The following is a 22,989-nucleotide window of genomic DNA, read 5'->3' as shown; positions in this document are numbered from 1 at the left end:
GGTAAAGTCTTATCTACTTTCCTCCATCATCTTAACTTTAATAGAAAACAAGAGAGTAGGCACTGGTTCTTGGATTTTGCCTTCCTCCTGCTTTATGAAAAGTTCAAGTGTGTGCGTGTTCCTAAAAGCAGAGTCACATTAACTTTGGGAATAGGGAGAAAATAAATGTCTGACTGTAGTCTCCTGGTCTGTTTGAAGAGAGAGGCTGGCTGGCTTCTTGGGGGTGTTTCTCCAGGAAAATCAGAAATCTGGTCTTTGTTTACTGAACTTCTGTGGATCAGCTACTACGTTCAGCTCAATGATGGAGCCTGAGGTTAAGATCTAGTTCCTTGGCAGTGGTCCAGCAAAATGGAGGTAAGAGGAAACTCATGAGTTGCCTAATAACCAAGTGAAAATGCCACAGGAGCCTCAGATAGGCACAGTGGCTTCTTGTTCAAGGTAGCACTTTGAGTCCTATTAGCAAAGCTTCTTCCCAGCAGCAGCACACTGTGGAAAGCAAGTAACTGAGCCAGAGCTTCACTGCATCCACTTGAGTCAGTGCCTGATGCTATCATATACAATCAAAAACAATCAAAGGGCACTCTGTTAATGCCAAGTCATATTACAGAAAACAACAATCATGATGCTCATGACTACATGAATTGGTAACTCTATTATTTAGTCCTCACAATGTCCCTGTGAGGTAGGGAAACACCATCAGTCCCACTGGGAGGAGTCATGCACTAAGAGTGTAGCCCCCAGTCCCAACATTAGAGTATCTGTTGAAGAGCAAAGGCTTAAGCCCCTAAGCTTCAGATTCCAGGTATTTCCAGCTATCCACTAGAGCCCTCTAGAACCCTCAGTCTGAATGAGGCAGGTCAGCCTTTCTTCAGTGTCTGGTCATTTTCAGATGCTTGCAGTATCCAACCTGGATATTTTCCTAATATGAAACAGTGACACTGGTGAACATAGCAACTTAACAATGGGCTAGCACCTAGCAGGCCCAATAATCAGATACTTGAGTCAGATCCTCTGACATAGGAGGCAGCATACAAAGTTGGGGAGAATGAGTGACTGCCATTTTGGACTGGGGGTTTCCTTGTCTCATTTCCTACCTACTTGTAAGACAGAAGTGAGACTGGGAAATGGAAAATTCTTTACTTGGAGTTTTGCGGGTTTTTTCCCCTTTCTTTTCTACTTTATTGACGAATAAACTAAAGAGCTTATATATGTGTTTGTTATGTGCCTCTTGCTACGTAGTGGGCAAGAATTAAGTGGTGGTGGTGGTTGGGCAGAGAGGATGTGGAGGAAGGGAAGGGATGTGAAATTTAAAGGTCTCATTATAGCCACTCAGAGGCCAATAAAGACTCCTTATTCAGTTTTCTGAATTTCTTGTAGCTGCCAAACAATCCCATAATATTACAAACATTATTACTCAGCTTGGAGATGGGAATGCTTTGAAATTAATGTCTGTGTGCCTAACAGCTCACTAATCAAAGCTTCCATGCCTCATTTTCCACCCTGGTGAGAGTCCTCAGTCTCTTCCAGTTTCATTGTGGCCAGCATGATACACCACACTGTGCAGGCCCAGGCTGGTGACCTTATGTCTTGGTCAAGATCCAGATTTTCTTTTTAGTTTCAAATGTCAGTCCAAGTTTTCTGCAGGTGATTTCTTCAGGATTGGTGCTTACATTGTTTTAAGTGCTGACTGCTAGAAGTCTGAAATGTCCCTCAACAATCAATTTTCACTTCAGCTACATAACCACTGGTCCAATGGGGTATTAAACAGGAGAAAGAAATACATTTCTATGCCTGGGTTAAGAGATCTAAAAAGTGTAGCAAGAATTAAATGGACTGAAGAGAATGGAACTTGATTCCAAAAGAGGTGATCTAGAGTAGTGATGCCATTTGCAATTTACTTCCTAGATATCTGTTGCCATGGAAATATTATCAATAATAGATAATTTGAAGGCTCTACTGGTTTCTGGGTGGTTGTGTATTTCCCCCTTAGTTCTACTTCATACAAACATGATCCCAAAGGATGTACAAAAGTCTCTAAAAAAGCATTTTTCTCAGGTAAATTGTCTATGTATAAGTTCAGGACAATAGGTAAATATTCTAAACACTTTTGTTAATCTTAAGGAATACATTCTCCAATTTGTAACTATAAGTGGCACTTTTCTTAAATCAAAAGTAAAATGTTTTCAAACAAACCGTTATGTTATCAGTTCATATGAAATTTTTTTCTGAATTTTTATATTTGGAAAATACTTGCCTTTGTATATATGACCTATTGTGGGCTGTGTACTCTTAACTTTCTGCATACTACCTTCAAAAAACATTGCCTGTGACATCATTTTACTCTCTCAAAAGCACCTGAGGGAATCTGGAGCACTCACAGCGAAAGTAAACAGCAATAAAACCTTTCTGCTACTATTACACTTTAAAAACTCAAGGATTTTAAGTGGAGATTTTATAAGTTAGATACTTATTCAAGAACCAGATATGTGGTATCATCAAGTTTGATGATCAGAGAAAATTATTTACCTCTACCATAGTTCTCTAAAAAAGAAACATTCAGAGACAGACTACAGCATATATGTGCTGTACCAGATAATTTGGTTTGGAGGAAATAAGAGATACAGTCTCTCATCTCTCCATATACAAGTTCACTTGAGAACTACAATTAGAGAGAAGTATACCTTTTTCTCTCCAATGTCACAAAATATGTATGTAACCCATTGGAGGATGGCAATATTGACTCTGGAGGACAGATTGCAAGGGTTAATTCAGGGGAAGTTCAGACAACAGAGAACCAAGAAACCAGTACCATAATCCACACTCCTATAGCAGAGAGAACGGGCTCCATTAGTGACTGGGAGCACACAGACCAATTTTCATCCAAAAAGGGAGGTACAGTGATATTTATTGTGTGCCTACTATGTACCAGATTCTTTACAAATTTGCCACCATTCTGTAAGGAAAATTTTATTATTCCCATAGTGTAGTTGGAAAACTGAGTTGGGGAAACTGAGGCTCAGAGCGATCTAATGATTTATCCAAGGTCATCAAGGCAGTAAGTGCCAGAGCCAGGACTAGAAACAAGGCTTGTATGTATCCTAGCCCACCAAGCTATTTTCACTATACACAGGACCTCTTAAAACACAAAACCAAAAGAAAAAAAAAAGCAAAACAAAACCAGAAACTGTAAGTGCTGAGCAACATGTTGTACAGGTTGGTGTCAAAATTTATAGGGCAATTCTGCTCCTCTGTGCATGCCTCAGTTGCTGATGTGTAGGAGCACTCAAGTATCTAAGAAATTTGTGTGGGGAGTAGCACTTCTTAGAATTTAGACTTACTGCTTATATCTCCAACCTAGAGACTTTTTGGGCTCTAATCTACAGAGTCCAAGTAGAAGGGAGGAAATTCCATTAACTGAGTTCCACATTGTTGATTCTTTATGGTACTCTGCTGCTTGCTGAACAGGGTTTAGAGGGGATTCAATCATTGGGTGGGCAGTTGGGCACAAATTCTTCAAATCTGTAATTTCTAGGCCTCCTACATGAGCAATGAGGGTATGTGGTAGCACCATGATGAGGTTCTGGGTGGATGTTGGAATGCTAGTCAGAGAGTACACAAAAGGACTGTTATACTTTAGGGTAGAATGTCTAGATAGCCAAAATATTTACTGATCACTTTGCATGATGCTAGAAGTCATTATATTTCTCAGAAATTATGTATCTAGCATGCTCCTTGGGTCAGGAATATGTACCTGTGGCCATTAGATAACTTGGGCCTGAATTATATCCTATCCTTTGTGTATGGCAATAATACTATAGACCCAACATGTTTTACTTTAGTGGTTTTAGTAGTCTCTGGTGCATACACTTGAGATGTGGTGAAGATGGTCTGCTCTTGGTCATGAAGTAATTCTTAATTGATTCTCCTGGTGAGCAATATACATGTAGGTATACACATCTATAAAATGGATGACTTGGGCTAGGGGTATTGTCTGCTTATAGGATAGAGTATTTTTCTATAACCAAGTTTTCCAAAGTACATTCCAGAAAACAGTGGTTTTATAGGATATTAACAGGTGCTATGTGAAAACAGCTTTCTGTGCTTGAGTTAAATTTGGGAGTCCTGAATTACCAAGCTCCTCAGGTTACTTTATTGCAATACTTGACAAGGTCTGTGATATGCTAACATGCACTGTAAATCTTCCTGATCAAGACCATAAAATGCAAGTTTTCCTAACTTATTTAACCATAAAAAATAATTTTTCATGTATCATGTCACAGAACTATTTTTCTCAGAACCTATACTGAGAAGCACTGGCCTAGATCAAGGCAGCAGACTTGTATAAGGGTAGGACTTATGCACATGGTCAGCACTTACAGGTATCAATCCAAGCAGAGGCAACTAACCCCAGGAACCATGGCTATAATCCTAGGTGTTTAACAAAACTGATGCTAGAAATTTATTTCACTCTCTCTACCTAGCATACTATCTCTTTTTTATAAAATTTAAGCCCTCATCTATACAACATTCATGCCGTTGCTAATTCTCTTAAAAAACAAACATTCAAATAAACAAAATGGTATGTGAACATGTCTATTCCGTGTCATAGCTCTTCAACTGCATGAAGTTCAAATCTTTTAGCATAATAACCAAGTACATTTTCAGTGTGGTTTCATCTTGCCTTCCCCCTTCCTCCAGATCTGGCCATATTAAACTACTTGTGCTATTCCTCAAAACCTCAATGAATTTTTAAAATGTCTTTCTGCCTTTATTCAAACTGTGCCCTTTGCCTTGAATGTCCTTTCCCTCTACCTCACTAAACTTCTTCCCAGCTTCTTCATTTCCTATTTAGCCTTTAAAGTTAAGGTGTATTAGTTATCAAGGTCTGTCTCCCCTTGTTTAAATTTCTGAAGGCAGGGATTGTATCTCATTCATCTCTGTTCCCCCAAAATGCCTACCACAGAAACTGGCACATAGTTGGCACTCAATTAATATGTGTTAAAGGGATAAATAGATGAGTGAATGGATGGAAAAATGAAAGGGTTAGCTAGTTGGCTGCTTGGAAAGATGAATGGATAGTTTGATGGATGAATAAATGTTGTGAAACTTGTCCGCTGAAGAACCAAGCCATGAAATGGTAGTTCAGCATTGGAATCACTCTCTTGCATCCAGGGCATGTGATCCAGAAGTAACAATGGTGGGCTGCTCGTGAGCATGGGGAATGATGAAAGAGCTGACGTCAAGGCTCTCTTCAACACTGGAAATGACAAGGACGTTCATAGTGTCCATGACAACATCAGACCAGGCCATCCTCTCAACTAGAGAATCATGGAGGTTGTTAAAACCTGCAGATCTGTTAACAGTTTTGAGTCTCAGATGTGGAATTCAGCCTCCTAGTAAGAACGAGACTTCTCAAATATGCTAGAGTAACCTCTGAAGAAAATGCTGCACCCCTCAGATTCTCACATGCTCTGGGGCTCCATGTTTCTTCTCCTATTCTGGGGTTTGGCCATTACCTGAAATTCCTAAAAGGCCTACCATCTTCCATGGTTCAGGAGAGGAGGGAGTAGGCAGGGGCCAAAGCCATTTATTAAAGGTTGAGAACTGAAAAGTTGCATAACACAGAAAGAAATAATGTTTAGAGAGGAATAGGAGAGAAAATGAGAAGGAAGGAAGGGTCAGGGAAGAATATGGCGGGTAAAGGTAATTCTTTCTTTCTTATTCCATCTTGGAAACTGGGAGTATATCCTTGAGAAGTGCAGAGAAAAGTAAGAAATGGCTGTGTATTTATTCTAATTATGAACTGTGAAAAAGCAGCAGTTAATTCATCAGGGAGAATGTGCTTCTTTGGACATTTATATTTTTTAAAATTTTCTTAAACAAAAAGTAGGCAAGGAGGTTAGATTACTGAAGCAATTAGCAGTATGTGGTTTTTCAAAAGCAGCCAGAAATGAACAATGTTCAAAGAAAGGCCAATCCTTGTTGTAGATGGGCAGTTGAAAGCCTGGAGGTAGGCGTTAAGGAAGCCACTCTGAGAATCCAACCACCTCCAGGATCCTTTCAGAAACACCAAGAGCTGCTAAGATAACAAGAATCAACAGGTAGATAGGCTTAGAAGCAAAAAGGAAAAGGGTATGTGTTTTAAGTATCTCTGAGCTGAGGAGATTCCATCACCAAACATAGAGGGAACACTAAAGAGAAAGCCAAATTAGAGACCTTGAGGCATCAAGACCAAGCAGCCATCAGCTGCAGAGTGCCAGGTTCTCTAAGATATAAAGACAGTCCTTCTGCCCTCTACTCTATCAATAACCTATCCATACAGTCTAGACACATGCTATATCTTATTTAGGTGTGACTTGAGGTAGCTAAAATTATTATGCAAGTCAATGCACTCAAGTCTAGACTAATCTATACCTCTGGAACAGTGAATAGACAATCCAAAAAAGGGCTGATACATCTACAATCCTTTCTCTGTGACTTTAGACATAGAATCACAAAATGGTAGGGCCTAAAAGGTCCTTGGTGAAGCCCACTACCTCATTTTTATGATGAGAAATATGAGCCTCAGATGGGAGAAGGGACTTGACCAAAGCTACATTCTTAGTTGCCGTTTTGGAAGATATTATACAATTTTGAATTGAGTGATGGGAAAAATAAAACAAAATTATCCAAAATCTCCTTCAAGGTGATCAAAATGTTGATGCTAAACCCACATCTTGTGAAAAAGGATGTCTATTACTAATGTATTCAGAAGGATCACTGTATTGATGCTTGCTTTCTTTTTTCCATTGTTTGAGTAAAGGTATAGTATACACTGAATTTGCAAGTTAACAATAAACTGGGAAGTGTCTGCAGCAGGGAAGCAAGGAATGTGAAGATAAGTTTAGCAAAATGGAAAGGTTTGTTTCTCAGAGAATGGTGTCTAAGAGGGTAAACATTTGGGTTTTTACTGATGTGGTACTTGAACATAATATATGATTCCCTTAATTACTAGAATCATCTTCCAAGTAGGATCTTGATGGTACTTTTGTTTTGAGATGATTTCTGGTGATGTTCTGCCTGTTGGAGCTATTATATATTATAGGGTATGCTAAGTAACTCAGGGTTAAAGCCAACTGGGAAGTGCTGTGTACAGCCTTACCAGCTAAATTACCAGTGACCTTACTATTATAATAAGTCCTCACATTTGTCTAGCACTTTGTCATTTACCAAGCATGTTCACATTCATCATGTCATCTGACTCCATCATAGCTCTGTAAGAATGGTATGTCTAAATTACAGATGAAGAAATTGAAGCTTAGAAGGGGCACAGTGAATAATGGAGCTGGGCCTTTAACCTAGGTCTGCCTGACTGCAAAAGCAAGATCATTTACAGGACATCAAGAATCCTTGTATTTTTTGGACATTTCTTGAAGTTTGCCTGCCTGAAGCTCTATTGCCTAGCATGGTACCTTGTACATAGCAGACACTCAGTAAATGTAAAAAGGGAACTGAAACCAAAGCCAGCCGCAGCACTTCTCAGCTTCTTCTCATTGTATTGACCAAGCCCATTCAAATTTGAACACTTTAATAAATCAATCTGAAAACTTACTTTACCACTCTCTTCAAGAAATTAATTTACAGATTTATGTCGGACTGCTATATGGAATAGTGAAATTGTTATACACAAACTTCTTTTCAAAAGAGATTCACTGTAATCATGTCACAGTCTGCTTTATAACAGAAGATGTTAGCTGATACATGAAACTAATTTTACGATTTGGGCCCAAATGTTGTGAGGACTTTTGTTACCATTAAACTTTACCTGTGTCAAAGCAGGCTTGCAATTCATATCAGCAGATGGAAAACTAAGGGGTTGTCTACCTGGGAGCCCCCATATCTTATACATAATTCACAGAGGGCTAAATAATTGAGAGTCGAAAATATCAGAACCCTCACCATGGGGTGACCCCCCACCATGAATGTTGTGACAACATTCATATGGAGAACACTTCATATTGTCAACCCTTTTGTCAACTTTCCTGGCTATTTTTCTGCACTCTCCCTCCACACCAAGTCCTGTTTCTTCCTCCCCACTGTAGACCACAATTATAGGATTTTTCTGTAGTAAGCCAAGCAAAGAAGAACAAAGTTGACTTTTCTCATATTATTTGAATCTTATTTGATGTGGTTGCCTGGAAAACCACTCGCAGAGCATCTGCCTGCAATGTCTAGGAGTACTAGACACTACTTGAGAGGCTGTCTCAAGCTGAATCTGTGTCAATTCATTTTTAGTACTTTGGTCTGTTTAAAGACTATCACTAGCCTGTGAGGAGGAGAGGACACAGTTACCCACATGAAGACCCACACATGGTTAGAAAACAACCATGTTGGTTTCTGTAAATATGCACATAGGCAGACAAGGTATTAAGCACCTTGCAGAAAGCCAATGATAAACAAGTACTCTAAATCAGCCTTGAGAAGGGGAGGGGAGAGGGCAGAATTATAGGCACTTGGGTTTTCCAGGCTGATAATAAGTAATCAGGTATGAGGCTACAGTTTCAGGTGTTCAGAAACAGGTTTGCCTTTCTTCAAATTTCCAAATCAAAGTAGACTAATAAGCTAGCTTTTCTCATGAAAGGTGCATGTTTTTGGAAGCAGCAGACAGTAGAGAGGACCCTGGCACTGAGTAGATATAAACATGAAGAAATGAGGAATTTGAAGGGGGAAAATGTAAGTGTCAGCCAAACCTTTCTGTAATGGTGACAACAATCATGGTAGACACAGAATAAAGGACAGAGAGCATTATGATGGGGGATTACCCTTGAAAGAGCTGTATCTTCGTTCTGTCAAGTTACTCTGCTACTAAAAAAAAAATGCTTTTGGAAATGGTCAATAGATTTGCAAACAAAAGGAAATGATTAAAAAGCCTGTTCATCCCTGGGAGATGTGGGATAGGAAATTGGCTCTGCTTGGCAGCCTAGTCATAGGGTCCAAAGAAAAGCAGCTTCTCATTCCAGGTGGCCAGCTCCACAACACAGGCAGCAGCTAACTGAGGGATATTCCTGGGTTTTCAGGGCCAGCCTGTGCCTGGGTCATCCTGCACCTGTGACTGTTCTGGATTCCTTAGTTCTCTCATCCTAGCCACCACTTAACAACATAAGGTCAGTACCATTATGTCCCCTGGAGAACCCTTCATAGTCAAGTCCACACTCACTCACCCTCTGATGGGTCCTGATCCCTGCTTCACACCTCCTGCTCCTATGCTGAGCCCCAGAGTGCGGTGTGGTATGGTTAAAGATAAAGAAAAGCACCAGCTGGCTGATGGCCACATTGGATATGAAGGGGTCAGCCTGTATCTAGAGCATGGCTGGCCTCCATGGAAGCATCAAAGAGGAAAATCTGGTTTAAAGAGAGAATAAGAGAATGAGGAAGGGAAAGGAAGAAGGAGAAAGAGGAAGAAAAATATTGTACCTCCCAGAGTCATCCCTGCTTCATAGCATTTCCGGAGGCGACAAGATGGACAATTTTTCCTTCGGAATTTATCGATGGTGCAATCATTTCTGCTGGCACACAGGTACTTCTGTTTTCCTGGGAGAACAAATATAAGAGTAGACAGTCCTGTTAATATGCTGCCAGAGTCTCTTTGGAAAGTATTTCTAGGCAGAAAAGGTGTGAAGATATACTCTGCCCAATGAGAGAAGTGGATAGAGAATGGTCTCATATGATTTGATCACGAAGACTCTAACTATTAAACAAGGATGGCTTAATTCAATGCTATATTGTTTGGTTTTCATAGGTGTTTTTCAAAGGGATGAACAATTCAGGCCCTGCTGATACCTCCTTTACTAGGATTACATACTGACTTTTTAAATAAGATGCTCTTTACTAAAAGTCAATAATGTCCATGGGAAAATATGGTGGGAATTGTTACTCCTTTAGCATGGCATAGCAGAGACTTGGGCTCAGGCAATGTTCCCTCCTCCTGACTTCTGTAATCATCATAGGATCATACTTGAGCTAATAACATGCTTATTTTTCATAATACAATTAAGGCTTCTATAAAAAAGAACTCCATGTGATTTTTAATTGTTTTTAAAATATTAGTGATCATACCTTCAATCCTGCAGGTTATAAAAATCAAACAGATAAAGCCCACTCTTTGCAAAGTAAACACAGAAAATGAAAGGAAGTCCTCTGAAGCTAGCAGAAGAAAAACAATCAGTGTCATGCACATGTGAAGTTGTGAGAGATACACAGAAATATACACACACAAACACACCACACACATTCTCAGACTCAGAAATCCTTAGGATTATAGCTGTTCAAAGAAAAACACGGAGGTCCGCTCAGAAACACAGATTTCACTCAATACTTTGTCTCCTTGCTCCTTGCACAGGCCTGGCACACAGTAGGCCTTCAGTAAACTGACTGAATGAATACTCAAGTGGAACAGAGAGATCCAGAGGCACATAGGGTCACCAGCAGAAATAGACAGCGGTACATACCCTGCTGCTCTGAAACATGCAGAACTTACACTTATGGCCCTGCCCCCAGACTGAGCCTGTGCATTCCTTCATCGCACCCCTTTTTTTCTCCAAGTCCTTGGTATTTTTTTCTCTCATTTACTTCTGTGCTTTACTTTATGGGATAGACCGAGATTTTAAGGAGGCTTCTTTTGGCAGAATAAGAATGTTTGTAGTAGAGAAAAGGTATAAAAATTGAAGAACAATTGCTATTTGATATCGGGGAGAAGCCCACAAATTAGCTGTAGCTCAGCTTTCCTCTCTCTTCACTCAGTCTAAAATTTACATTACAGTCACATCTATTGTAGTAGGTTATTTTTTGTAGGAGATTCACTGTAACCAGGTTAGCAAAATTTTATTTTCCTTCCTCTCCCCCTTTCTTTTTCCTTCCCTCCCTCCCTCCCTCTTTCTCTTCCCTTTGTCAAAGGACTCTGAAATTCTGGGCTTGAAGGAACTATTAAAAATCACCCCAGGACAACACTTTCATTCCAAGGATGAGTTCTGGGGAGGTGACTTGCCTGAAGAACACTGAATTGGAGGCACCTTAAGGAAGAAAAACTACCATTTAATAGGCACTTACTATGAACAAGGCCTGTGTGAGGGGGTTTACACATGCTATTTAAATAAATCGCCTTGGCAATCCTTTGAGGTAGGTACTGTCATCACTTTCACTCAGCAATGAAAAAACTAAGGCCTCTAGGCCAATACCCTTTCTACCATACTGCAGGATTTTATTTGTAGAAATAGAACACATAATTTGCTAACAGCTTCTTTCTGCTGCAAACTGAGGACTGTAATATGTTCACAGAACGGATGGTGCTTTGATGATTGCCATATAGCCTTTGGGTGTCAACTCCTAGAAGGCAGGCCCTGTACCCAATTCCAGTGGGTTCATTTCCAGTGCTGTGGTATTCTAGACCTGGGACACCCCCACAGTTTCAGTGTTGCTGCAATCCTCAAGACTACAGGCAGACCTCAGACATATTGCGGGTGTGGTTCCAGACTACTGCAATAAAGTGAATATGCCAGTAAGGGGAGTCACATGAATTTTTGGTTTCCCAGTGCATATAAAGGTTACATTTACACTCTACTATATAATACCTATTTATTTATGTATTTTAAATAACATATAATAACATAAAGTAATAATAAATAAAAACCTAATATAAAACATAATAATGTAAAATAAAAATCCATCCCATTTGATTAGCTTACAAAAGTTAATAAGAATCTTGTACAAATTAAGTATAACAGGGATTACTATATACCCCATTATACAGCTGAAGAAAATGATGCTCACTAAAATGACATTGACCTGCATGGCACCACACAGTTTATTTGTTCCATATCATAGTCCATAAGGCTATGAATTTTACATATTGGAAAGAATTTTAAACACTGGTCACACCACCCCTACTTCTCCATAAAAAGCTTGAATCCCCTCTATAGCATCCCTGCCCCACCTTTTCTTGAATTGCAGCCCACTTCATTTCTGGACTCTGTTATGAGGCTCTTACTTCCAGGAAACTCAGTGTCTGTCTCTTTGTAGCTTTGACCCATTGGTAATAATATATAATAATGATGTATTATTAAAAATAGATAATCTTTGATCTGTAAAGGACTTTAAAAGCCTTCTAATAAAATGTCCCAAAGTAGTGCTTGACTCCTCAGTTATGAAAATGGCCTCAAGGTATTGAAATGGCATGCCCCAAATCACAGGAAATTGGTAGAGCCAGCACAAGATCTAGTAAATGCATCCATTGGAGACATGTTGTGGGTGGGTGTAGTCTTAAGACTGAGCACTCTGAGGATGTTAAGTATCTTTGTTTATTGTCTAGCAAGTGTATGGCCTTCTCAGTTGACAAAAGAACTGTGTAAATGGGATCTGGGCCTGCTCCAAGATGGTCCTAGAAGGTCCTCTGTTCCCATGCTGTAGCCAAGGTGACTGACTAATTAACATAGAGAACACAAACTACAACCCACCTTCTCCTCCTCAGATTCTACAAACATTACACCTGGCTCTTTGACACTGTTGACCTCCAACAGCAAAATTTTATCAACAACCTATAATCAGTCTCACAAAAAATGTCACTGTGAAAACTCTGGCAAAATATAAAAACCCCTCTCACATGCTGAAGGAAGTAAGTCCAAACTCTAGAACTACAAACAGATCACACATTTAAATACTTGATAACTCTCTTATTAGAACAGCTCAAACCCTTTATTCCTGTGAATGGTCACATAATGAGCTGATATGAGGTCCTCATATGGTCCTCAACAGCCATGCCAGCTGGCTCTGAAATTCTTGACTGCCTGATAGGGTTCTGCATTTTTCTTCATGGGTCCTATTCTTCCATCATAAACCTTAAGTCTGATTCAAAGCTCCAGCAGAAACAAAGGTCACAGGACAGGCTTCAGATATTTTCTCCAGAGACTCCTCATTTCTGTTGTTTTCTGTCAGCCCCATTGGTGCTGCCATGCAGTATGAGCTGAGGTCAATGTCTGATTAGGTTTCTTTCAATTTGTTCATTGTGAAAAATCCTATATGGAGCTGAGGAGGTAAAGTAGGGGAGTTATCCACCATCTGTGGCACCACATCATGCAAATGAGAAGAGGGTCAAGTCATCGTCTTTATTATGAACCTATAAAGAAGAGTGAAGAAGTAGGACTTCTCATGCTTCATAAATAGAGTGTTAGTTCAGGGCCTATATAAACAAGCCTAAAAACAAAACAGAACAAAACTCCTTTATTGAGGTATGTAAAAGAAGACCAGAATTAAATGGAAAGATGTACAGTGTTCCTGGAAGGGAAGATGCAAGACTGCAAGGATGCCAGTCTTTTCCCCAGTTAAGTCTATAAATTTAAATCAACCCAAACAAAATTTTGGCAACATTATCACAAAGTTTATCTAAAGGAATAAAATGTGTGATATTGCCAAGATATTTTTGAAAAAGAAGAGTAATGAGACTTTTCCTACTAGACATTTAAAGTATTATAATGCCATAATAATTACAACAGTTTGGTATTGACTCAGCATAGACCTATCAGTGCAAGAGACCAGAAAAGCCAAAAACAGACTCTGCACATGTAATATGTCATTCTAAATCAGTAAAGAAAGGATGATTTATTCATTAAATGGTGTCAGAACAACTCATTATTCATTTGGAAAAGATAATAAAGTTAAATTACTAGTTGAAACCAAAATAAATTCCAGATGGATTAAATATGTCAATGAAAAAGCAAAAACAAATTATTGAAATATTGTTAGATATTGAAATATTGTAGGTGAACATTTTTTAATTTTTGAAGGTCCAAAAGGGATTTTTAAAACATGACAATAAAGAATACATAAGCAAAAATTCTGACAGACTCGACTAGAAAAAATTTAAACTTTCTTATGTGAAACAAACATAATAATACAATTTAAAGACAATCATGAACTAAAAAATACATATCAGTATCAAGTAGGTAAAAGCAGTGGTCAATTTCCTTGACATATAACGATGAACAATACAACAGAAAGATGGGCAACAGACATGAACAGGCAATTAAAAGAAGAACCACAAAAGATCAGTAAGCATATGAAATTTGTGCAATTTCAATTTTATTAATAATTATAGAAATACTATTTAAATAAGGTATCATTTTCACAAGAAAGACTGGTAAAAATTTAATACTAATTACTGGTGAAAAGGTATAGTTAGTGGGTGTGTAAACTTTTTAGAGAGCAATTTTGCCATATACCTAAAAAAATTAAATTCACATAAACTTCAACCAGTAATTCGACTTTTGGAATGTTTTATAAGAAGATAATAAGTTAAGCACAAAAAAAGTAGTTCAATGCAGCATTATTTAAACAGGGAATGCAGTCAGCCCTTCATAGTCATGTGTTTCACATCCGTGAATTCAACCAACCATGGATTGAAATTTCAACTGTATTCATTCTATTATGCCAGTTTATTTTATTATTTATTTATTTGTTATTCATAGTTTTTTTCCCTTTTTCATGGCACTATAGTGACATACAGAATTATATTAGTTTCAGTTGTACAGCATAGTGATTTGACGTTCATATACTTTAGGATTTTATCAGCATGATAAGCCTAGTAACCATCTGTCATCATACAAAGTTATTACAATATTATTGATTATATTCCCTATGCTGTACATCACAGCCCTGTGACTTATTTTATAATTGGAAGCTTTTATCTCTTAATCCCCTTCATCTATTTCTCCCAACCCCTCACCCTCCTCCCCTCTGGTGACTACCAGTTTGCTCTCTGAATTTATGAGTCTGTTTTGTTTTTTCATTTGTTTTTTTCAAAATCCACATATAAGTGAAATCATATGGTATTTATCTTTCTCTGTCTCACTTATTTCACTTAGTATAATACCCACTGTATATATATACCACACCTTCTTTATCCATTCTTCTATTGATGGATGCTTAGGTTGCTTCCATATCTTGGCTATTGTAAATGATGCTGCAATGAACATAGGGATACATATAATCTTTTTGAATTAGTGTTTTCATTTTCTTCAGATAAATGCCCAGAAGTGGAACTGCTGGATCATATGGTAGTTCTATTTTTAATTTTTTGAGGACCATCCATACTGTTTTCCATAATGGCTGCACCAATTTACAATCCCACCAATAGTGCATGAGGGTTCCCTTTTCTCCACATCCTCTCCAACACTTGTTTTTTGTTTTTATTTTAATAGATCTTTATTGGAGTATAATTGCTTCACAATACTGTGCTAGTTTCTGTTGTACAACAAAGTGGTTCAGGCATATGCATACATATATCCCCATATCCCCTCCCTCTTGATCCTCCCTCCCACCCTCCCTATCCTGCCCCTCTAGGTGGTCACAAAGCACAGAACTGATCTCCCTGTGCTATGCTGCTGCTTCCCACTAGCTAACTGTTTTACATTTGGTAGTGTATATATGTTGATGCTACTCTCACTTCGCGCCAGCTTCCCCCTCCCCTCGGTGTCCTCAAGTCCATTCCCTATGTCTATGTCTTTATTCCTGTGCTGCCATTAAGTTCATCAGTACCGTTTTTTTACCTTCCATATACATGTGTTAGCATACGGTATTTGTTTTTCTCTTTCTGACTTACTTCACTCTGTATGACAGACTCTAGGTCCATCCACCTCACTACAAATAACTCAATTTCGTTTCTTTTTATGGCTGAGTAATATTCCATTGTTGTCTTTTTGATGATAGTCATTCCAACAGGTGTGAGGTGATATCTCACTGTGGTTTTGATTTGCATTTCTCTGATAATTAGTGATCTGCATTTCTCTGATAATTAGTGACGTTGAGCATCTTTTCATGTGCTTGTTGGCCATCTGTATGTGTTCTTCGGAAAAATGTCTATTCAGGTCCTCTGCTCATTTTTTGAGTTGTTCATTTTTTTGTTTTTGTTTTTTTGTGGGTTTTTTTTGTTTTTTTCTGTGATGTTGGGTTGTGTGAGTTCTTTATATATTTTGGACATCAACCCCTTATCTGACATATCATTTGCAAATATCTTCTCCCATTCAGTAGGTTGCCTTTTTGTTTTGTCGATGGTTTCCTTCACTATGCATAAGTATTTTAGTTTGATGTAGTCCCATTTGTTTATTTTTGCTTTTGTTGCTTTTGCCTTAGGAGACAGATCCAAAAAAAGGATTGCTAGGACTGATATCAAAGAGTGTACTGCCTCTGTTTTCTTCTAAGAGTTTTACAGTTTCAGGTGGACTATGCCATTTTATATAAGGGACTTGAGCGTCCACATATTTTGGCATCCACCAGCGCTTCTGGAACCAATCCCCAGCAGATACCAAGGGACGACTGCATTGGAAAAATTTAAATGTGCAACATTAAGAGAATGATTAAATAAATTATTCTATATTCATGCAAAGGAACACTGTGCAGTCAGTGTCTTATTTTTTAACTTGGAAGGATATTCACAATATACTATTTTATTCAAAAAACAATAATGGTGTTATCAAACAACGTATTTTATTGAATCCCACTTTTAAAACTTAAGGCTTTAGAGAACATCCATTCAAGTTATTTTATTCTTTTGTGGTGAACCTTTTTTACAAATGAAACATTACATAGAGTCCCCATATAATGTAACAGATGAAAATTAAACTTAATGTGCCTGAAGCAGGCATAGGAAACTTAGAACTTCTGCTAGACCTCTCCTTTTCTCCCCTTCTCTGCAGCTTTATCACTGTAGTACACCTTAGAGAAACTCTATAGGACTCCCTAGGGCTTTGTGGAAAAGTTTAGAGACCTACATGACTTAGTCCAACCCTCAGTATCTCCTATTTCAGAGACTAAGAAACTTAGACTCAGAGAATGGAAAAAACTTGCTTAAAGTCTTACCATGAGTCAATGTCAAAGTAGCAACAAGAATCCATGTCTCCCTATCCCCAGTCTAGCAGTTCAGTGCTATTCTCACATAAGATAATAGATGTAAAAATAACATAAAGCATAAATCCTTATACAGATCTTATCTATTATTATTATTTAAATAATACACTCCTTGAATATCAGAAGAGGCAAGGACCTCTGCAGAGATCATCTAGTCCAACACTCTTATTTTACAGGTGAAGAAATCAAGATCCAGAAAGCAGAGTGGACTTGACCAAGGTTAAACAATGTGTCAATGACAGTGATGGAACTAAAACTCAGGTTTCCTGCCCACAATGTTCTTGGTACATTTGCTTTATTACTTCAAAATCATTTTCATATTCATTATCTTGCTGAGCCTTTCTTCAAAGTAGGGTGGGTACAGAATGTTATCCTCAATTTATGAGGAAACATGAGATACAGAGTGCCTATTGAGGCCAAAGAATATAGCCCAGTTTCAATCCAGGCTACCATATGCTTTCTACTGAACCACTATAAAACCAAGCAAATATTTTATTGAATATTTGCCTGTCTCCTGACTTATTTGCCCTGTATTTTCTACATATACCCATTGCCTCTTCCTAGTGTCAAGGAAGAGTAATCCTTGACTTTCCTAGAGAAAGCAATGGAGAGAGGAGGTAACCCACTGTGCTTTGGGTACTATTCCAGGTGCCTTTAAAGATGCTGACTCACTTAATTCTTGTCAAAATTCTTCCAGGTAGCTACTATTCTTAATTTAGGGTTGAGGAAAATAAGGCTCAGAGATGCTGAATGACTCACCTACAGTTACCAGCTAATAAGTGGCAGAAGCAGAACCAGAAGCCAGGTCTGTATGACCTGTGATATAGATGCTTGTCTTTGTCAATGTGATATCTTTTCTCATATGGACCCTGACACTATATTTCAAAGAAAGAGGTAGCACAGAATAGTAAAAGATCATAGAGCAGGAAGGAGGAAGACCTGAGGACCAGCCCTGTGGTCTTACTGAATCACTATGTGACCCATATTTCTACTTATCTTTTTCTTTTTTCTTTCTTTCTTTCTTTTTTTTGGGGGGGGGGCTGTGTTGGGTCATAGCTATGGCATGTGGGATCTTTTGTCGCAGTGCAGGCTCTTTGTTGTGGTGCACGGGCTTTTCTCTACTTGTGGCGTGTGGGTTTTCTCTCTCTAGTTGTGGTGTATGGGCTCTGTAGTTGTGGTGTGTGGGCTCTGTACTTTGCGGCAGGTGGGCTCTCTCATTGAGGCGTGTGAGCTCAGTAGTTGTGGCACGTGGGCTTAGTTGTCTTGTGGCATGTGGGATCTTAGTTCCCTGTCCAGGGATCAAACCCATGTCCCCTGCATTGGAAGGCGGATTCTTTACCACTGGGCCACCAGGGAAGTTCCTCTACTTCTCTCTTCATCTTTTTCTCCTGATCTATAACTAGAAGGAAATATGTTAGGCATTAAGAAAATAGTAGCAGACTAAGGAAGGTAGGTTCAGAAGTCTTCTATTCACGTTAGTACTTGTGATGGAAGTCTCAGAGTCCCTGAGTGTGACTCTAGGAGGGCTGAAGCCAGTCTGCATATCTATCTTGTTTTTCCAATCTCAAATCTCTTGACTTTATGGGCTTTCTCTGAAAAACAAAGACATTACCCTACAGAAAGAAGTAGCTAAGTGCCTCTTCCCTGAGTGACCTACATAGACTGGAAGGAGACCAAGGCCTGTTTAGGGCCATGTATCCTGTGGACATTACTTTCTCTGGGGCTGAGGCAGCCTAGAACATCTGGCCTAATCACCCAAGGTCTCTCTTCTATGAAAAGCAATCCCAAGCCTTATTGATTCCTAGTACTTTTTTTTTTTTCTCCTAGAATACTGCTCTTTGGCCTGTGGAACAGGCTAGACAACTCTAAACAACACAGTCTGTGCCCTGCCAAAGGGCAAGTCGTTTGTGAGAAGAACTTATAAGGTAGCTGAGTCCTTGTGATTCTAGGGCTGCAACCATTCCCCCACCTGTCCCACCCACCCAGAAACACAGATGGCCGTTAACCCAGTACCATGATGGGCCCTCAGCCAGGCCCCTCAGCTAATGCTCAACAGGAATGCTTCTTGGGAGTGGTTATAAACTCATGATCATTTTTGATTCTTTTGATGTTATAGTTAGCTCTACTTAGGGGGACAGGAATCAAGCCCACACTCCTCTTCTTGGCTTTCTGTACTTTCCACAATCTGGCCCAAGCTCCACAAAATAGAAATGAAAAGAGTACTAGAGTGGCAGTCAGAACAGCAGGTGTCAAATCCCAGCTCCAAATGGCCTCAGGCAAGGCCTTGAACCTTGAACCTTGATTACTCATCTAAAAAATGAGGATATAAATAATGGCATTACCTCCATCCTAGAGTTATACAAAACAAGTAATATAGAATACACGTGCAAGTGACTTATAAAAGGGAAAATATCAGGTACATTAGATCAGTTATGTTTAATGTTACTGAGTCTATCTTGTCTTCTATTCCCCTCCAAGAGCAACCTTCTTATGACTATGCTACTCTCTTCATTGGCCCCTGCCCTGGCCACAAACATTCCATCCTCTGCCTCCTGCCCCCAGTACACACACACATACACTTCTCTGTTAAAGAAAACCCTGCAGTGTTCAGTTCCAGACCACGTTCCCTAGCTACTGCAATGCATATAGACCTCCTGCTTCAAGAGGACAGCAAGTAGTAGGTGAGGCTGACAAGTTTGATGGTGGCTAGGTCACGAATAGCCTTGAATGCAATGCTATGTAGTTTAAACCTTAACACAATGAAATATTTGAATACATCATTGAATTCAACCATAGAAGATGTTTAATAACTATCCTCTGATGGTTAAAGGACAATCTTTGAGTGTATACCTACTATGTTCCAAGGACTATTCTAGGCAACCAGGGAAACAACAGTGAATAATACAATCAAAAGCCTTGCCCTCAAGTTGGGTGATCTTGGTGGAAACAGACTAGTAATAAGTGAGTGATAAATAATAATTTAGATATTTTCAGATGGTGATACATATAATGAAAGAAATAACACAGAGTGCTGTGATAGGAGAGTTAATTTAGGTAGAGTAGGGAAAGATTATCTGAGGATGAGGTTTTGAGCTGAAACTTGAATAATAGCACCAGACATGCAAAGAGCCAGGGGGAAAAATTCTCAAGAGAAGTAATAACAAATACAAAGCCTTAAAGTCATGAATGAATTTGGTGTGTTGTTGGAACAGCAAGGTGGCCAGTGTGACTGGCATATGATAAGGGAAGGGAGGTGGTAGGAAGAGTTGATTCGATGGCAGAACCAAAATGCTTATGCCTGGTTTCACTCCCAGTAGTTTTTATTCAATTGACTGGGGGTAAGTGTGGGCACTATGATTTTTTTTAACACTCCCCTATTGTTTCTAATGTGCAGCTAGGGGAGAGAACTGCTGATGTTGGACCTTGCCGGTGAGTTGACTGCTTATGTAGTTCTGCAGCTGACATCAGGTTAATAACAGGATGAATGTTTGACATTGAAATAGCACCTGACAATTCACAAAACTCTTTGGTTTTTTGCTTCTCGAGAGACTAGTGAGGTTCAGTTCACTCAGATGAACATTGTCGGGAGCACCAAACAGATAATATATGTTCTTCAGATGGGATTTGGAAAGACCATCTTGGAGAAGTACAGGCTCCAACCTCACCAAGGAAAACACTATGAAGAATAGGCAGCTCACTTCTGCCAAGGTCATCTGACATTTGGTCAGACCCAAATTGCATGTTTTCCAGCTGTCTACCCTTATGTTCTGTGCAGCGTTGTGCTGGAGTTGGTTTGTAGTGATTCATAAATACCAATTCTGAGCATCTTCACAATTTCGCATTCAGTGATGTCATACTGGTAGCTTGAAATTGGTCCTGATAAGAGTATCTACATCATGGAAATTAGTGAACAGTACAAATATCAAGGCTTCCTGCTGACCCCTGCCCCCTCACAGGCAGAAACCGTTTATTGGCACGACACCAGTCCTGCCCTTGTGGTAGCTTTACTTCCTTCTAGTTGAGTCTGACCCTGTTGTTCTTTTCTCCACACACTTTTACCTGAGCACACCTCTGGGGTTTGGTAATATGATTAGAAGCACAGTTTATGTAGCCTCAATTGCATTTTAGAAACATATTGCCATCTTCACATACTTTACCCAATAGATGTGTTCCTGAACAGTAGTGTATAAGTCACATTTCTTTAAACTGAATTCTCATTTGAGTGTACAGTGGGGATTGATCATTTAAAGAAACACTGTATTGAACAGTTCTGTAAGGTCAAGACAATCATTCTTTTGTAAAATTAACAGTAACTATTTCATTTATAAATTTTGTCAAATACAAATTTTGCATAGTCTTACAACCTTTGTGGAGGACAATTTGGCAAAAGCTTTCAAAATTGAAATGTACATATGCTTTGACCCAGCACATGTTTGCACATGTGTGGCATGACACATATACGAGAACATTCTCTGCAACATTGTTTATAATAGCAGAAGACTGGAAACAATATAAATGCTCATCAATAGATGGAGTCATACAATTCAGCCATTTAAAAATGAAGCAGTTCTGTATAAACTGAGTGGAACAATCTCTAAGATATATAGTAAAGTGGGAAAAAATTTGCAAAACAGCACAGAACACAGGTTGTCTGGGGAAAAATTGATGTATTTTCTATATGTGTCTATAAATGAATATACTATGTATACAAGGGCACACAAGAAACTAATAAATATTGGTTGCCTCTGAAGAAGAGTACTGCATGCCAGAAGGATGGGGGGATGGAATTATTTTTCACACTTTAACCTTTTGTCATTTTAAAATTTTGTACCATGTGCATGTATTGTCTGCTTTAAACATAGATTTAAAATAGTCACAGCTCTGTTAGGCTTCCCTGTTTCCTTGAGACAAATCATTTACCCTTTCTAGGCTTTAGTATCCCTATCTATACAACAAGGGGGTTAAACTCCATACTTCAGAGAGGAAACCAAAACGAGTTGTCCCCAAGCACATCCTAGTCCCCAATTTATTGAGTCACCATTCACAACAGGTGTGTTTCCTGTTGACCATACTGTGCAATTAGGGAAGCTGCTTTTCTAATATGGCCAGAGAAGGTACTTCTGTTATTGACAAAAAAATGTTAGTTAACAAATACCTACTGAAAACCCAATGGTCCAGGGCTTCCCTGCTGGCGCAGTGGTTGAGAGTCCGCCTGCTGATGCAAGGGACACAGGTTCGTGCCCCGGTTCGGGAGGATTCCACATGCCATGGAGTGGCTGGGCCTGTGAGCCATGGCCGCTGAGCCTGCGCGTCCGGAGCCTGTGCTCCGCAGTGGGAGAGGCCACAACGGTGAGAGGCCCATGTACCGCACAAAAAATCCCACAAAAACAAAAAACAAAACAAAACAAACAAACAAACAAAAAAACCAATGGTCCATCCCTGTGCTGAAGTCTGTAGAGGAGAAAGAGAAATTATAGTTCTTGCCCTTTAGGAGTTTGCATCTAGTGGGAGATGAAATAGCAATAATAAAAAAGAGGATGAGAGAGTTATGGAATGAGGCAAGGAGGTGTAGGTCATGACTTGACTACAATGGCTCACTGTGAGGACATTTCTTTCTGTTGAGAAAATGATGGGGGAGCATGAGGAGGAGAATTCAGTAATCTCTCAATAAATTAATATTCATCCCAGAGATTAAGAGACTATAACATAGACTGTGAAATTTCTATTACCTGTTCTTAGCTATTTGTTAATTGGCAAAGAAGTATGGTGTGGTGGCAGGAGCAATAACTTAGGAGTCAGAGGGACTGGGTTATGAGTCCCAGCAATGTCACTTACTAGTTATGGTAAATAGCATAAACTTGGGCAAACAGCATAAACCTCTTTGAATCTGTTTCCTCCTTTGTAAAATGGGTATCATATCATCCACTTTTGCAGAGCCATGGACATTTAAAATAACTTCTATAAAACATCTGACAAATTTTAGCTACTTGGTAAACAAGAGCTGTTTGAATGGTGTGCATTCTCCTGGAATCATGTGGAATGCGAAAAGAACTGACC

The 22,989-nt window shown here is 39.1% G+C and overlaps 1 protein-coding gene across 1 annotated transcript in view; it reads right to left on the bottom strand.

Annotated features, from left to right (window-relative positions):
* AR (androgen receptor) overlaps window positions 1-22,989 on the bottom strand; it is a 181,953-nt gene that overhangs the window by 26,336 nt on the left and 132,628 nt on the right. Inside the window, exon 3 of the mRNA XM_082610314.1 lies at window positions 9,454-9,570. Coding sequence (XP_082466440.1) covers window positions 9,454-9,570 — 117 coding nt within the window. The remainder of the gene's footprint in view (window positions 1-9,453; window positions 9,571-22,989) is intronic.

The sequence above is a fragment of the Mesoplodon mirus genome, assembly GCF_964341445.2.
Source record: "Mesoplodon mirus genome assembly, chromosome: X".
NCBI lineage: Eukaryota > Metazoa > Chordata > Mammalia > Artiodactyla > Ziphiidae > Mesoplodon > Mesoplodon mirus.
This window is presented reverse-complemented; position numbering and strand designations above follow the sequence as displayed.